The 17,152-nt window shown below is 44.9% G+C and overlaps 1 protein-coding gene across 3 annotated transcripts in view; it reads left to right on the top strand.

Moving 5' to 3' along the window:
* DDX3X (DEAD-box helicase 3 X-linked) overlaps window positions 1-17,152 on the top strand; it is a 346,585-nt gene that overhangs the window by 34,829 nt on the left and 294,604 nt on the right. For 2 of the 3 annotated variants that reach the window (XM_069204208.1, XM_069204207.1), the window contains exon 3: window positions 514-561. The exons of the other annotated variant lie outside the window; for it this stretch is intronic. In XM_069204208.1, the coding sequence (XP_069060309.1) occupies window positions 514-561 (48 nt within the window). The remainder of the gene's footprint in view (window positions 1-513; window positions 562-17,152) is intronic. 3 annotated transcript variants of the gene reach the window in all.

Here is a 17,152-nt window from a genome sequence, read left to right as displayed (position 1 = left end):
TATATTACTTTATTGTTGCAGCTATTTTTGTAGTCCTTATTGGGCAGACATTTAAAAACTGAGATGTATGGATCAAAACTTCTTTCAGCTCTACGATTGCCCTCGTTTTTTTTTCTTTTTTTCTTTTAATGTGGCAAGAGAAGTCTGGTTAGGAGTTTACAATGCTAATAGCTCTAAGTCTACGTGATGAGAGTCCCATTGCATTGCAAATGCTTGTTAAATAATACTTTTAGCTGCGTCTTTTATAGGTACAGTTGTAGTTGGATATAAACTCTCATGCTGTATTCGTTTTTACCTCCTACCACCCCAGCCGGCAAGTCTAGTCTTTGTTATGCTGAAGTAGTTGAGTGAAGCACTATGCATTGCTTGTCTCTCCATAGAAAACATTTTTCTGTGCATGCTGTTTTATTGGCTAAAGGTGTTTAGCCTAAACTCTAATGGTCATGTTTAATAAGATCTGTTTGGCAATGCTGTGGGACTAATCTATTTTTTTTTTTTTTTTTAAATACAAAGAACGCTACATACCACCCCATTTAAGAAATAAAGAAGCTTCAAGACAAGGTTAGTTAAACTTTATGGATAACCACTAGAAGCAAATGTTGATTGTAATTTAATGTATACCTTGAAACCACTACTAATTTATGCTTTAAAGTGTGGCTGTGGTGTAGGTAGAGATGTAACACGGTCATCCTCATCCTCGGTGCTTCAACGTTTTTGGCAGTTGCCCGCACTAGCGTGCATGACTGGGAGAGCTTTTTTAAAACTAAAAAAGAAACATTTGCTCCCCGCTTTTATTTGTAATGTGGTGTCTGTGTTTTTTTTTTTTTCTTCAATTTTATTTCTTCTGGTATTGCCTTTCCGTGCTGCATGCTGTTTATGGCCATTTTCAAACACTTGCTTTATGTAGTTCTCTGCAGCAGTCTCAAGGCTAGCATCTTGTGTGGAGAGCTGATGTCAGCTAATTTCTTATGCTCTTTGCATTCACATTTTATCACTATTGCTTAGTATTTTGCTCAATAAGCATGAGTCCTGAAGGAGGGCATGACTTTGTTGCAGGACCCGAGCTTTTGCACATGGTAATTAGATTGAAGTTGAGAGTAATTCTGTATTACTTTAATTTTCTCTCTAACACTAGATGGACACATGGTCTTAAACAGTTTTCTGGCCTCTGTTCTGTGACTCCCTGTAGTGTAGAGCAGGGTCTCCAAGCTTTTCTATAATATGAGCTACTTATCTTCATTGAAAATCGGCCTGAGCTACTAATATTACTGTTGTAATAGTGGGCGAATCAAACAAAATAAAATTCTCTTCCAGGGGATCCTCATCCGTAGTAATAAGCACTGAATAGTCCCGCCCACATGCGGGAACCCTGAAGCACTTCTGAAATTGTGTACACAAACACACAATACTTCATACATGCATATCTCTGCAGCCTATGTGACAGGCTAAAAATGGCCAGATTAGATAGCGATTTCATTGTAAACTTTCAGAAATAGTCAATACAGAATGGTTATATCAAGTTTCACAAACCTTTATTGGGAAGGGAATGTGAGCCATTATGAGTGAATAGACTTCCTTTCAAAGAGTAACAGAAAACTGGCACTGTGCCTTTAGGAACCTCACAGTTCACATTGTATTGCGTCATCAGTTATGTAATTTTTTGTGGAATTGGAAATCTTGGGTACAGAATTGAGATCTGCAATAATTTCTGTCCAGTATTCAATCCTACCATCTGCTTTTCGCACTGTTTCAATCCCTTCAGCAGATATCAGTGAAGGACAGTCATTTGTTTCCTAGGTCTGGATTCATGCATAGCCATAGTACCTCATGCCAGCCTCAACATGAGTCCATTCATTGCAGGAGTGCCTAGTGTGCCAGTGGTCTCAAGCATAGGGTTAGTTGGAGGGTCTAGTGTTGGTCTGAGGTCAAGCTTGCCAGTCTTGGCAATAGTGGAACACAAACTATCTAAAGGGGCAGCTTTTCCTGGACCCAGTTCTGCAGAGAACCATAAGGGTCTCCTTCACGGGCTGGGGAGCGCATTCATAAGTTGTCGCTATCCTGGGACACCGATGGAGGTTTCTGACTGAGCGTCCAATCACCTGGAGTTGCTAGCTGTTAATCTAGCACTGAAAGCCTTTTTCTTAAGGGACCTCCATTGATTCGTAGCACTGAATAGTGTCGTGTCTCCCCCCCCCCCCCCCCCCCCCCCAACACCCCCACCCGAACACACAAAATTTGCTTTAAGGGAGAGCGAGGTCAAAAATAGTTGCATGGATGGCTCTGAGGCCTGACAGTGGTCTTGACGTTGACCATTGGTGAAGTGTCAAACATTGTCAGATGTTGAAGGAGTAGGAACCGACATCTGTATATTGAGCTGTGCAGCTCCTCTTCCCAGGACCCCCTGCAAGGTAGTAATGTTTATCAGATTGATGCAAGGTGGTGGTGAATCAGATGGTGTCAGAATCCTCCCATAGAGGTGGAAGTAGTATTTCAGGAATGATGAGGTCTTGTGTATGATCCAGATCTTGACTGTGATGTGTGTCAACGATGACTATGGTGAGAGCACCTTTGAAGGTGGTGATGAGAGCCTAGAACTGGTGTCAGTTATGGTGTGCACTATGGGATGTTCCTGTAGCACGATCTAGATCTTGTGAGAGGAGCTACAGGTGGCAGAAATGGTGCCAGTGGAAGGGGAGCTAAAGGTCATGGAGGCGATGGTGTTTGAGTAGGAGGCAAAGATGATCATGATGGAGGAGAGCTTGATAGTACAATGGGTAAAGGAGAGTATATCCTCAAATGTTCAGAATCTGTTGAGTCCTCTACATCAAAAGACTTCGATGTCTAACCACTCCATGACGTCTATTTCAGTCGACACGTCAACTGTCGATCCAGCCCTTGACTGCAAACTGGTGGGAGTCCTACCTTGTCTCAACATCAAACCCCTTGATGTCGACTGGGACCAATGTCGTTTTTGGGCAATAACTTTTTTATTTATTAATTTTTTTAACTGACCCTCCTCCCTCGGAGGTCCCACCTTCAGGCTGTGCATGTTGGCCGAGTCTTTCCTCTATGCCATGGAGGTGAATTTTCTCCCTTTTAGGGTGCTTATTGAAAAGTTTCTGCAGTGACTACAAGAATTGGGAGTATGGCTTGCTGGAAGGCAAATGCAGACATTGTGAGGGTCTGATTTGGCCTTTTTCCTCCCAGACAAGACACTTGTTAAATAAAGATAGCATTTTATTTGTCCAAGTACCTTGCTTTTCTGTCAGAAATAAAGTAGAAAGTCAAGGAGAGATGAAAATTGTCGAATGAGGTAGTTAAAAAATTTCACTGGTGAATTTTTAGGAGAAAGAGGCAAGAGCTCAGTGTTCCAGGAGCCAGAAAAAAAGAACTGAAGCAGCTGCCACCTGCAAGGCATGATGGGATGCTGGTGGTACCTCAGTTTTTAAAGGCACATCATGACAGCCTACTGGGCTACACTGTCCTGCTACCCTTCATCTCTGTACTGTTATAAAAAGGGGTTTCTTGGCCCTTTAAGTACAAGCTGAGGAATTGGGCTGTTAACGCATCCCTTTATGACTAATTTACTCACTCTGGGACTCGTTTTAGTCCAATGAATTGTTTGACCCTGATTGAAGACACCTTAGGACAAGATAACTAATCAGCATGTCAATCAATATGTTAATAACGTCACCAATATTTACCACAATAAGACAATTCAAATTAGTCAGACATTAATAAAACTCAGAAACCACCATGACCTTAGTCATGAATAACCACACCAGTTTAGTACTATTATATGAAGTTTATGTTCGATGGCATCTGTCGCTGTAGATACACATGTTGTGCATAGCCCGCCATCTGGTGTTGGGTCGGAGTGTTACAAGTTGTTTTTCTTCAAAGAAGTCTTTCGAGTCACGGGACCGAGGGACTCCTCCTCCTTGTCTCCATTGCACATGGGCGTCGACTCCCTCTTCGATTGTTTTCTTTCCGCCATCGGGTTCGGACGTGTTCCTTTCGCTCCGGGTTTCGGAACGGAAAGTTAGCTAAATATCGGAAAAATTACGTCGGTATTGTTGCGTTCGGGATCGGCTTAGATAGAATCGACACCGAATCGAAGAGTGAAGAGCTCTGGTACCCTTCGGGGTAGTTTTCGATCCCCCGTCGGGGCCTGGTCGGCCCGACCGCGTGTAAAACAACGCTGATGGAACGGACCCCGTTCCGTTTCTGTCCTAAATGCCACAACAAATACCCGTATACAGACCAACATTTGATCTGTAACCTGTGCCTGTTGCCTGAGCACAGTGAAGAGACTTGCGAGGCCTGTCGTGCATCCGGTCCCGAAAAACAATCCGTGACCGTCGAGCCAGAAGACTGCAGATGGCGTCCACGCCGACAGCTCACGAGAGTTCGAGGAACAAGAGTAAGAAGAAAGCTTCTCGATCCATGAATCGGACTCCGAGGAATTCGACGAACAAAAAACTGTGAGTAAGACGTCGAAGCCAGCACACAAGAAAAGTGACAAGGCCCAGGGGACGCCACTGCCACCAGGCCATGGCTCCACCCATAAATTCGGTGACCGACTATCGGCACCGAAAAAGGCCGAAATAGTGCCGAGATCGTCCGACTCCGGTCGAGACACCGGCACGCAGCCTTCTCGGGACCGAGAAAGTGCTGCTGAAAAAGATCGCCGAGATAGCGGAGCCGAAACTGCTCAACGCAGAGACAGCGGCACCGAGGAAGATCGACGCCGAGAGGGTTCGACTCCGAAAAAGGTCACCTCGGAGCCGAAAAAGAGTACAGACAGGGTTTCGGTGCCAAAACGACCCGCAACCGACCCAACTACTAGTTCCTATACAGAGGAGCAATCACTGTCCTCTCAGATGCGAAAGCATAGATTTGAGGAAGAGTTGCAATCCACCGCAGTGGACCACACTCAGAAACTTATTTTTATACAGGAAGGAACAGGGAAAATAAGCACCCTTCCCCCTATTAGGAGAAAAAGGAGACTGGAGTTTCAGTCAGACCAAGCACCACAAACAAAAATGGTGAAAAGGGTAACTCCGCCACCCTCTCCTCCACCTGTAACTAACGTTTCACCAGCACAAACTCCATCACATTCCCCGGCTCACACCACCATGAGCCAAGGTGACCAGGACCAAGACGCTTGGGACTTATACGACGCCCCAGTGTCGGACAACAGTCCAGAGGCGTATCTTACAAAGCCATCACCACCGGAAGATAGCACAGCATACTCACAAGTGGTGGCTAGAGCAGCAGAGTTCCACAACGTGTCCCTACACTCGGAACCAGTCGAGGATGACTTCTTATTCAACACCCTCTCCTCCACCCATAGCTCCTACCAAAGCCTGCCTATGCTCCCAGGAATGCTTCGGCACGCAAAGGAAATCTTCAAGGAGCCGGTCAAGAGTAGAGCAATAACACCAAGAGTGGAAAAGAAATATAAAGCACCTCCCACAGACCCTGTTCATCACCTCGCAGCTGCCACCAGATTCCGTTGTAGTAGGAGCAGCTCGCAAGAGAGCCAACTCCCACACATCTGGGGATGCACCACCCCCAGATAAAGAGAGCCACAAGTTCGATGCAGCCGGAAAGAGTCGCAGTACAAGCTGCAAACCAGTGGCGCATCGCTAACTCTCAAGCACTACTTGCGCGCTATGACAGAGCCCATTGGGACGAGATGCAACACCTCATTGATCATCTACTCAAAGAGCTACAAAAAAGGGCGGAACGTCTGGTTTTAAACCAGAGATACAGCAGGCAGTGCTCAATATGCCATTCAATGAGAAACAACTGTTCGGACCAGAAGTGGACACGGCAATTGAGAAACTCAAAAAGGACACTGACACTGCTAAAGCCATGGGCGCACTCTACTCCCCGCTGAGCAGAGGCACTTACAGCACCTTCCGCAAAACAACCTTTAGAGGGGGGTTTCGGGGTCAGGCCTCACAAGCCAGCACCTCACAGACCACACCGTCCAGCTACCAGGGACAGTACCAGAGGGGAGGCTTTCGGGGCCAATACAGAGGACAATTCCCTAGGAATAGGGGAAAATTTCAAAGCCCCAAAACCCATACAACCAAACAGTGACTCACATGTCACTCATCCCCTCCACACAACACCAGTGGGGGGAAGAATAGGTCCGTATTACCAAGCATGGGAGGAAATAACTACAGACACTTGGGTCTTAGCAATTATCCAACATGGTTAGTGCATAGAATTTCTACAAATCCCTCCAAACATACCACCAAAAGCACAGAATTTATCAAAACAACATTCAGACCTTCTGGAAACAGAAGTTCAAGCATTATTGCAAAAGAACGCAATAGAACTAGTACCAGAAACACAAATAAACACAGGAGTTTATTCACTGTACTTCCTAATACCAAAAAAGGACAAAACACTGAGACCAATCCTAGACCTCAGAACACTAAACACCTACATCAAATCAGAACACTTTCACATGGTCACGCTACAAGAAGTGTTACCATTGCTAAAGCAACAGGACTACATGACAACCTTAGATCTCAAAGACGCGTATTTCCACATACCAATACATCAGTCGCACAGGAAATACCTCAGGTTTGTATTCAAAGGAATACATTACCAATTCAAAGTATTGCCGTTTGGTTTAACAACCGCACCAAGAGTCTTTACAAAATGTCTAGCAGTAGTGGCTGCACACATCAGAAGGCAGCAAATACACGTATTCCCGTATCTAGACGACTGGCTAATCAAGACCAACTCACTGACAAGGTGCTCACACCACACAAATCAGGTCATACAAAACCTCTACAAACTCGGTTTCACCATCAACTATGCAAAATCACACATTCTGCCGTGCAAAGTACAACAATACCTAGGAGCCATAATAGACACAACAAAAGGATTAGCCACTCCAAGTCCACAGAGAATTCAAAATTTCAACAAGATCATACAACGCATGTATCCAACACAGAGAATACAAGCAAAAATGATATTACAACTCCTAGGCATGATGTCCTCATGCATAGCCATTGTCCCGAACGCAAGACTGCACAACCCTTACAACAGTGCCTAGCATCACAATGGTCACAAGCACAGGGTCACCTTCTAGATCTGGTGTTGATAGACCGCCAAACATACCTCTCGCTTCTATGGTGGAACAGTATAAATTTAAACAAAGGGCGGCCTTTCCAAGACCCAGTGCCACGTTACATAATAACGACAGATGCTTCCATGACGGGGTGGGGTGGGGAGCACACCTCGATCAACACAGCATACAAGGACAATGGGACGTACATCAAACAAAACTGCACATAAATCACCTAGAACTGCTAGCAGTTTTTCAAGCACTAAAAGTATTCCAACCAATCATAACTCACAAATACATTCTTGTCAAAACAGACAACATGACAACAATGTATTATCTAAACAAACGGGGGGACACACTCAACGCAGCTGAGCCTTCTAGCACAAAAGATATGGCGATGGGCAATTCACAACCACGTTCGCCTAATAGCACAGTTTATTCCAGGGATCCAGAATCAACTTGCAGACAATCTCTCTCGATCACCAACAAGTCCACGAATGGGGAAATTCACCCCCAAATTCTAAACACTTACTTCAAACTCTGGGGAACACCTCAAATAGACCTATTTGCAACAAAAGAGAACGCAAAATGCCAAAACTTCGCATCCAGATACCCACACAGGCAGTCCCAAGGCAATGCCCTATGGATAAACTGGTCAGGGATATTTGTATACGCTTTCCCCCCCTCTCCCTCTTCTTCCATATCTAGTAAACAAATTGAGTCAAAACAAACTCAAACTCATACTGATAGCACCAACATGGGCAAGGCAACCCTGGTACACAACACTGCTAGACCTATCAGTAGTACCCCACATCAAATTGCCCAACTGGCCAGATCTGTTAACACAACACAAACAACAGATCAGGCATCCAGATCCAGCATCGCTGAATCTAGCAATCTGGCTCCTGAAATCCTAGAATTCGGACACTTAGACCTTACACAAGAATGTATGGAAGTCATAAAGCAAGCTAGAAGACCATCTACTAGGCACTGCTATGCAAGCAAATGGAAAAGGTTTGTTTGCTACTGCCATCATAATCAAATCCAACCATTACACGCATCTCCAAAGGATGTAGTGGGTTACTTGCTACACTTACAAAAATCAAACCTAGCTTTTTCTTCCATTAAAATACACCTTGCGGCAATATCTGCATACCTGCAGATTACCTATTCAACTTCACTATTTAGGATACCGGTCATTAAAGCATTTATGGAAGGCCTTAAAAGAATTATACCACCAAGGATACCACCCGTTCCTTCATGGAACCTCAATGTTGTCTTAACAAGACTCATGGGTCCACCTTTTGAACCCATGCACTCTTGCGCAATACAGTTCCTAACCTGGAAAGTTGCATTTCTCATCGCCATCACATCTCTACGGAGAGTAAGCGAAATTCAAGCGTTTACAATACAAGAACCTTTTTTCCAAATACACAAAAATAAGGTAGTCCTAAGGACCAATCCTAAATTTTTACCAAAGGTTATTTCACCGTTCCACCTAAATCAAACTGTAGAACTACCAGTGTTCTTCCCACAGCCAGATTCCGTAGCTGAGAGGGCACTACATACATTAGATGTCAAAAGAGCACTAATGTACTACATTGACAGAACAAAAGACATCAGAAAGACTAAACAACTATTTATTGCATTCCAAAAACCTCATGCAGGAAACCCAATATCAAAACAAGGTATAGCCAGATGGATAGTTAAGTGCATCCAAATCTGCTACCTTAAAGCAAAAAGACAGCTGCCCATTACACCAAGGGCACACTCAACCAGAAAGAAAGGCGCTACCATGGCCTTTCTAGGAAATATTCCAATGCACGAAATATGTAAGGCAGCCACATGGTCTACACCTCACACGTTCACCAAGCACTACTGTGTATACGTGCTATCCGCACAACAAGCCACAGTAGGTCAAGCCGTGTTAAGAACCTTATTTCAAAATACTTCCACTCCTACAGGCTGAGCTACCGCTTTTGGGGAGATAACTGCTTACTAGTCTATGCACAACATGTGTATCTACTGTAGCCGTTCGGAAGTTAGCTTAAGCTTTGTACATTTGTAAATATATTATTTAAACCTTAATTAGGTACATACTTATTCACTCCATTGCATGGGCACCATTACTACAACACAACTCCTACCTCACCCTCTGCGGGGAAAACAATCGAAGATGGAGTCGACGCCCATGCGCAATGGAGACAAGGAGGAGTCCCTCGGTCCCGTGACTCGAAAGACTTCTTCGAAGAAAAACAACTTGTAACACTCCGACCCAACACCAGATGGCGGGCTATGCACAACATGTGAATCTTCAGCGACTGATGCCACGAACAGATGTACACTGGGTAAGTGACATTTTCATTCCTATTGATTAAAATTCTACTAGCAAGTTTATTAGTCTCAAAACCAAGAAACACATTAGCATAGTCACAATATGGCAACTCTGATAAGATTTCATCAAAGCAAGAATCACAAATATTAGAATATAGCACAACGTCAACATAGGTTATCAAAGCATCATTATCACATTATTCAACAAAGCATAGATTCAGTCATTTGCCTATTTGCGTCGGTTTAGTGAACCCCTCATCTAACCTCGAATTAGCATTGGCATGTTGGGCTTCATGCAAAACAATTTAGCAACACCAATTTAGAAAAACATCCAACTATGGTCTCTGTAAAAAGCAGCAGTTGGTACCTAGAAAGGAAAAGCAAACAGACAATTACCATTTCATTGTCCTATGGTTACCCTCCGTATTGGGTCAGCATTCAGGTTCGGTCTTTGTCCTCAGGACATCAGTTGAGTCGGGTAAAGGGGCACTTCCCTTATAAGGAGGTAAAGTGTAAACGGCCAATATAAGGGCAAGGATGGTTTGAAGAACCAAACAGCAAAGTCTTTATGCAGAGTAACAGTGTCTGGGTCATAGCAAAACGCGACATCTCCCTCTAATCCATCTTAGTCTGATTTTAATTCCTTGTGTCAAGGGTTTTTATCCCTTTTCTGTTGTACAATCCCCTAAAATTTAGTTGGTTTGGGGTCAGTACCCCACTATCTCCCTCCACTAGAGTTTCAATGACTTCATTAAATTTGTCACCCCATAACAGTTCTCACGTAGTTTATTGGTCCTTATGATTGATGTCTTCAGCGGGTAGAATGTCGGTATAATTTCATACTCTCGTGGTCTTCTTTGCATCTTTAGTCAGTGGCTCCATTGTCTGCACGGGTTCAGGCGACCTTGTACCTACGAGTAGTCTACACTGTTGCATTTAGCAAGAATGTTTCACTAAGCAAGTCGAATTTCATGAGAACGGATCTACTACAGTTACATTCATCTTCTAGCTTTGGAAAAACACAAATTCATGTCCTTCAGCAAGTCAGCATGTTAGAAAAACACATTTAATATGAAACAAGGCAGCTAGGCTTCGACTCATCCTAACTAAGGCCTAACGATTTATTAGCAGAACTTTAATATATAACCTTTTTATTATTAGTGCAAAATCATGTTATAACATTTCATCATTACTAGTAAGTTTCATTAGTCATTGTATATATTGGCGGCCTGTCTGTTACAACATTTACTTGTGAGTGGAAAAACCTTCCAGGAATGGACAGTGACTTTGCAGATCTCCTCAGCATGAGGCATCAATAAGTCCATAAATGGGAGCTCCACTCGCAAGTCCCCCCCTCCCGTACTCCCAGCACTGGGTCACCCTGAAAAATACCTTTTCGCAACAGCAGAAAACACAAAATACCCAAACTTATCCTCCCAGTTTCCCACAATCCAAGGCCAATGCACTGTGGATGTGTTGGTCTATTTGCCTACACTTCTCCACCACTGCCACTACTTATGTTCGGTGTTCACAAACTTACTCAGACATCTCGCACCCTAATCCTAGTGGCTTCCACATGGGCATGACATTCATGGTTCACCCCACTAATAGGACAGTCAGTAGTTCCTTACGAACTACTACCGAACAGCCAAGACCTCATGCAGAATCATGGAGAATTCAGATATTCAAACCCCTCATCCTTGCAATTGGGCTCCTGAAGTCCTAGAATTTGGTTATTTAAACCTACCACAACCTTGATAGGACATCCTTAAGCGTGGAGACTAACTACCTGTGCTTATTACGCTACAAAATGGAAATTTGTTCACTATTACCATTCTAACCAAATCAACCCTTTAATCCTTAGTTTTCAGGACATTGTTATCTATTGCAATTAATTCTATGGGTGGAGCTTTTACATCCATAAGGCTACACCTGGGGGCAATGGCTGCTTATTTACAAAATAGGATTACTGTTAGTCTTCATAGAAGGCCTTAAGTTATTCATCCTTCAGTGCCACCTGCCTCTACTTAGAGTCTGAGTATTGTATTGACCACATTAAGGGGCCCTCCATTTGAGCTCTCCACTCCAGTTTATCATGGAAAGTATAATTTCTAGTTGCAATAACTTCACACGGGTGTGAGTGATCTTCAGTCATTAACTTTGGAAGAATCCTTCTTCCAACTACATAGAACAGTAGTCTTCAAACTTTTTTTTTTTTAATACCATCCAAAGAAAAGTAGGAAAATGACACTGTTGGCATGGTGACCATATACTCAGTATGGCTACCCTGCACTTACAATATCTAAGATTTGTGTGTGCAGAGTGAGGCGTCCCCTTGTTGGCATAATACATGCTGCAGCCCTTTGACCTTCCCTGGCCACCGGGCCCTTTGTACCAGGGGTACCTTTTACAAGGGACTTCACTGTGCCAGGGTTGTGCCAATTGTGGAGACAAAGGTACAGTTGTTGGGAAAGAACACTGGTGCTGGGGCCTGGTTAGCAGGGTCCCAGCACACTTTCAAAGCTGGCATCAAGACCAAGCAAAAAGTTAGAGGGTAACCATGCCATGAGGCATTTTCCTACACCCCTCCCCTGCCGCCCCCATGCTTCCTACAAATGAGAGGATGATACTAACCTTTCCCAAGAGTCTTCATTTTCTAAGTGGAAGACCCTTAAAAGGCCATCTGCATTGGCATGGGCAGTTCCAGGTCTGTGTTCCACTACAAAGTCTGTCCCCTGTTGGGATATGGACCACCTCAAAAGTTTAGGGTTCTCTCCTTTCATTTGCATGAGCCACCTGAGGTCTGTGGTCAGGTTGAACTATAAAGTGAGTACCAAATAAGTATGGTCTCAACTTTTTTTCAGTGACCAAACCACAGCCTCCTCTGGTGTAACCTCCTGCTTATGAAAGCAACAGGCTGGTCAAGGCCATCATCATTGGTTTGGGACAAGACTGCTCCCATCCCATGTTCAGAGGCATCTGTCTGCACAATTAATTGCTTAGAATAATCTTAAGCTTTTAAAACTGGTGCTGAGAACATAGCTTCTTTTAGGGTGTCAAAGGCCTTTTGACAGTCTATGGTCTAGTTACTTTTCTTGGAGGTTAGTTCTCTGAGGAGTTACTATGGATCCATATCCGGTCGCAAACCTCCTGTACTATCCAGTCAAGCCAAGGAGTGCCCTGACTGGAGTCTGGGGTTTTGGAGCTTCACAGTCCAGAATAGTCTGGATCTTGGGTTGGGGTGGCTGAACTTGGCCTCCACCTACAAGGTGGCCAAAGTAAACCACATTACCCTGCCCTATCTGACATTTGGGTGCCTTGATAGAGAGGGCCTGCAAAACCTTTTTCAGGTGGATCAGATGATCAATGCCAGTTGGAACTAAAGACAGCAATATCATCTAGATATGCTGCACGAAAGCACTCCAAGCCAGCAAGGACTTGATTAACCAACCTTTGGTATGTGGCAGGTGCATTGTTTAAGCCAAAGGGCATAACAGTAAACTGATAATGCCCATCAGATGGTGAGAATGCTGTCTTTTCTTTTGCTCCAGGTGCCATTTTGATTTGCCAGTACCCTGCTGTCAAGTCAAAGTTACTCAATAATTTGGCTGCACATAATTTGTCAATTAATTCATCTGCCCTTGGTATGGGGTGAGCATCCGTCTTGGTGACAGTTGAACCCTCTATAGTCTACACATAATCTCATCTCTCTTGCAACCTTGGGTGTGAGGTTTGGGGACCAAGACCCCTGGGCTAGCCCAGGGATTGTAAGAGTGCTCTATCACTCCCAACTCAAGCAACTTGTGGACTTTCACTTTGATGCTTTCTTTGACTTGGTCAGACTGTCAATATTTTGTTTCTGACAGGTAAACTGTTCCTGTGTCCACATCATGGGTTCACAGGTGTCTGACCAGGGGTCAAGGAAAAGAGCTCCGCATACTGGTGTAGAACTTCCTACAGGCAACTTGCTGTTGGCCAGAGAGGGTATCCGAATAGACAACTCCATCTATTGATCCATCCTTGGTCAGTTGAGGAGGTCAGGGAGAGATTCACTCTCTGCTTCCTGATCCTCATCAGTAACCATCAACATGGTTATGTTTGCCCAGTCATTGCAGAGTTTAAGGCGGTTACAATGGATCACCCTCTTGGGTGTCCTGCCAGTGCCTAGGTCCACCAGGTAAGTGACCTGGCTCTTCTTCTCAAGCACTGGGTAAGGGCCACTCCATCTGTCCTGAAGTGCCCTGGGAGCCACAGGCTCCAGAACCCGATGTTCTGCCCTGGCTGAAACTCAACCATAGCAGCCTTTTGGTCATACCACAACTTCTGGAATTGCTGGTTGGCCTCAAGGTTTTTTGATGCTCTTTCCATGTACTCTGCCATCCTTGAGCGGAGGCCTAGTACATAGCCCACCACATATTGTTTAGGCTCATGGAGAGGTCTCTCTCAGCCTTCTTTTACAAGTGGTAGTGGTCCCCTTACAGGATGGCCAAATAGAAGTTCAAAGGGGAAAAACCCTACTCCCTTCTGTGGCACCTCTCTGTAGGTTTAAATCTGGCGTGGCATGAGGACATCCTATCTCCTTTTGAGTTTTTCAGGAAGCCCCATGATCATGGCCTTCAATGTCCTTGTTAAACCTTTCTACAAGGCTATTGGTTTGTGGATAAGGTGTGGCGAACTTATAAATCACCCCACACACGTTCCACATGTGTTTTAGGTAAGCGGACATGAAGTTGGTACCTCTGTCAGAAACCACCTCCTTGGGGAAACCCACTCTGGTAAAAATGCCAATGAGAGCCTTGGCTACTGCAGGGGCAGTAGTGGACCTAAGGGGAATTGCTTCAGGGTACCTGGTTGCACGATCCACTACTACCAGTATGTATTTGTTCCCTGAGGCTGTGGGAGGTTCAAGTAGACCCACAATGTCCACACCAGCCCTGGAAGTGGAATGAGGGGGGCCTTTGGATGGCCACCTGTCTTGCCATTTGCTTGACGGGTGACACAGGAGCTGTAAAACTCCTTTACCTTCTGGGACCTATTGGGCCAATATACATGGTTCACTAATCTGTCCCATGTCTTGGTTTGTCCCAAATGCCCAGCTTGGGGAATGTCATGGGCTAACATGAGGATGAACTCTAAACTCCTGAAGCACTACCACTCTCCTAGTGGCACCAGGTTTAGGATCTCTTGCCTCAGTGTAAAGGAGTCCATCCTCCCAGTAGACCACTCTCGCTCCTTTTTCTTGCTCAGCTGCTTGCTATCCCAGGCCTTCAAGAGTGGGACAAGTCTTTTGTCCCTGGCACAGCTGCTCCCACGAGAGCACCCCCCTAGGCCCAAGAGGTCTACCTGGTAAGGCTCCAGCTCCATGGACTCCATTCTCAGGGGATAGGACATCTTCCTGGGAAGAGAGGTTCGGCTTCTTTTGCTGTGTTGATGCTGGTCCCCTAGTGCTCTTACCTTTACTCTTGGAAGGTTGGGCCATTATTCCAGGCTCCAACACTTCTTTTGCAGCCTGTGCTCTTGTCTTCACACACCTGTTCAGGGATAACCAACATGGCTGCAAGGGTCTTGAACTCTACCTCCGCTCATTCTGAGGGCACCAGATCATTTCCTAGCAAACATTCTACTGGGATTGCAGAAGAGACCACTGTTTCAGGCCAGTAACCCATCCCCATTCTAAAGTCACCATTGTCATGGGATGGACTTCAGTATAATCAGCATTGGTGACTAGATATGTCTGTCCAGCCAGGTACTGGCCTTGGAAAACCAGTTTGTCACCATGTTGACACTGGCACATGTATCCCTCAGGGCTTCTACACTAGTCCCATTATTTAAAGAGCTGCTGCCTGTATTTTTGCATGTTAGGCGGCCAGGCAGCAAGTGTGGCTATATCCACCCCACCCTCAAACTAAAGTAGCTTCAGTGTGAACCATGATTTGCTCTGGGCACACTGTTGATCCCATCTGGAGACTGGCTATTCCAGTGCTAACTGGAGTAAAGGTTGTGGTCGTCCTCTCTGGTTTGTTGGGCCACCTGGACTTGGGCCATGGGTGTCTGGGGCAGAGTGCGGCAAAGGAGAATAGAGGTTTGGGGCATGGCACGTCACCTTGCACAGGATACCTAGTAAAATGAACTTTGGGTTGATCAGGAGTGAAACCCCCACTATGGTTGAGTTCAACAGTGGTTATGGTCCAGTATCATCTTGTGAACACATTTCCAAATCGTATAGATGAAAGTCTTGGGTGTCATGTCACAGTGCATACAATGTGGTGTTGGTGCACGTCCTATATAGCAGTCATACTATACCCTGTGAAGGATTTTGTATTGTCTCAATCTGGACTTCATGGCCACGTCTCCAGGGTGCGTCAGTGCTGTCTCCCAGTCAACATCTTCCAGGTCTCTTACATCTCTATGCATGTTAGGCATGTGAATGGCCTTGTATGTGGCAGACAGCTCCTCTTTCTAACTCCTCCATGAAGATACTACCTTCTGGCAGGGCATAAACTGGTATGTCGTCTCACTGTAATCTTTCTGCTGGTTTCTGACAGGCATATTGGAGAAACTGTGTTGAAGGTGGTAGACTGTTTCCGTGGATGCACACTAAATTAGATCGTCCTGTTTCAAGATGTCAGCTATTTTGGAGATTCCAATGGTATACTATTGTTTGTAGCCAGTCCCAGCGGGGTGTTTCCCTGGTAATCTTACGGTCCCCTCCCATCATTACCGTGGCTTTATGCCAGGCCTCTAGGGTCGTGCTGGTAGATGAGACCGCTCCCCCCACCCGTATAGGTAGTGCAGGGTGGTACGTGTTTTGTTGTGTGTACAAGAATTTAGGGAGTGTGATCATTTTGAACATGGCTGCGTGTCCCATCAGAGTAAGGAGTAAGATTCTCCACCTGGCTACATCACCCTTAAAGTTTCAGAAGACCCTCCCGGCGTTATGGTATACATGACTCTGGTGTTGTGGGAGTATTAGTAGATCAGCGATGACTGCTGGGGCATATAGCAATAACTTATCCCAGTTAATCATGTACCTGAAGTGGGCCCTGTGTTATCCCAGTGGCTCAAAGTGTTGGGACAGTATGATTCGGGTTGGTGATGAATAGTAAGATGTCATCCACATGTAAGATTTTCTCCTCCATGTCTTCTAGTTCTGTGATGCTGAATCCTGTTTTCCCGGGTGATGTTTGACTCCTGCCAGAGGCTCTAACGCTATGGCAAAGAGTGGGGACATCCTTGCCTGGTGTCTCAGCCTATTGGGAATGTGGCTGACGTCTCGCCCACTCAAACTGTGGTCATAAGATTTCGATAGTTAAGCTATCTAACTCATGAAAATTCAGCCAAAGCAGAGTTTTGAGAGGACTTGTTCAAGAAAATGTCAGTGCACTGTCAAATGCCTTTTCAGCATCTAAGAGGAGGTAGTGAAAGACTGGCCATTGGAGGGTATCGGAGCAAGTTATGAGCTCTTCTGAGGTTGAGGGTGGTCCTACTGGGCATAAAGCTAGTCTGTTCTTGGTGTATCCATGGAGAAATTACCTGTATGAGTTTTTGCGGCCAGTACCAATGCTAATATCTTGGTCTTGACATTTAATAGTAATCAGGGGTGTGGAATTTATTAAAATATCTACTTGTCCAGTGGACAGGTTGCTTCTCAAATCTACTTGTCCTGTAAAAAGATCTACTTGTCCCTTTGGTGCCATGTAGTGTGGCGACAAATTATGGCAGCAA

This window comes from Pleurodeles waltl, chromosome 8 (assembly GCF_031143425.1).
Source record: "Pleurodeles waltl isolate 20211129_DDA chromosome 8, aPleWal1.hap1.20221129, whole genome shotgun sequence".
NCBI lineage: Eukaryota > Metazoa > Chordata > Amphibia > Caudata > Salamandridae > Pleurodeles > Pleurodeles waltl.
The sequence above is the reverse complement of the archived record's forward strand: the minus strand, read 5'-3'. Positions and strand labels throughout refer to the sequence as shown.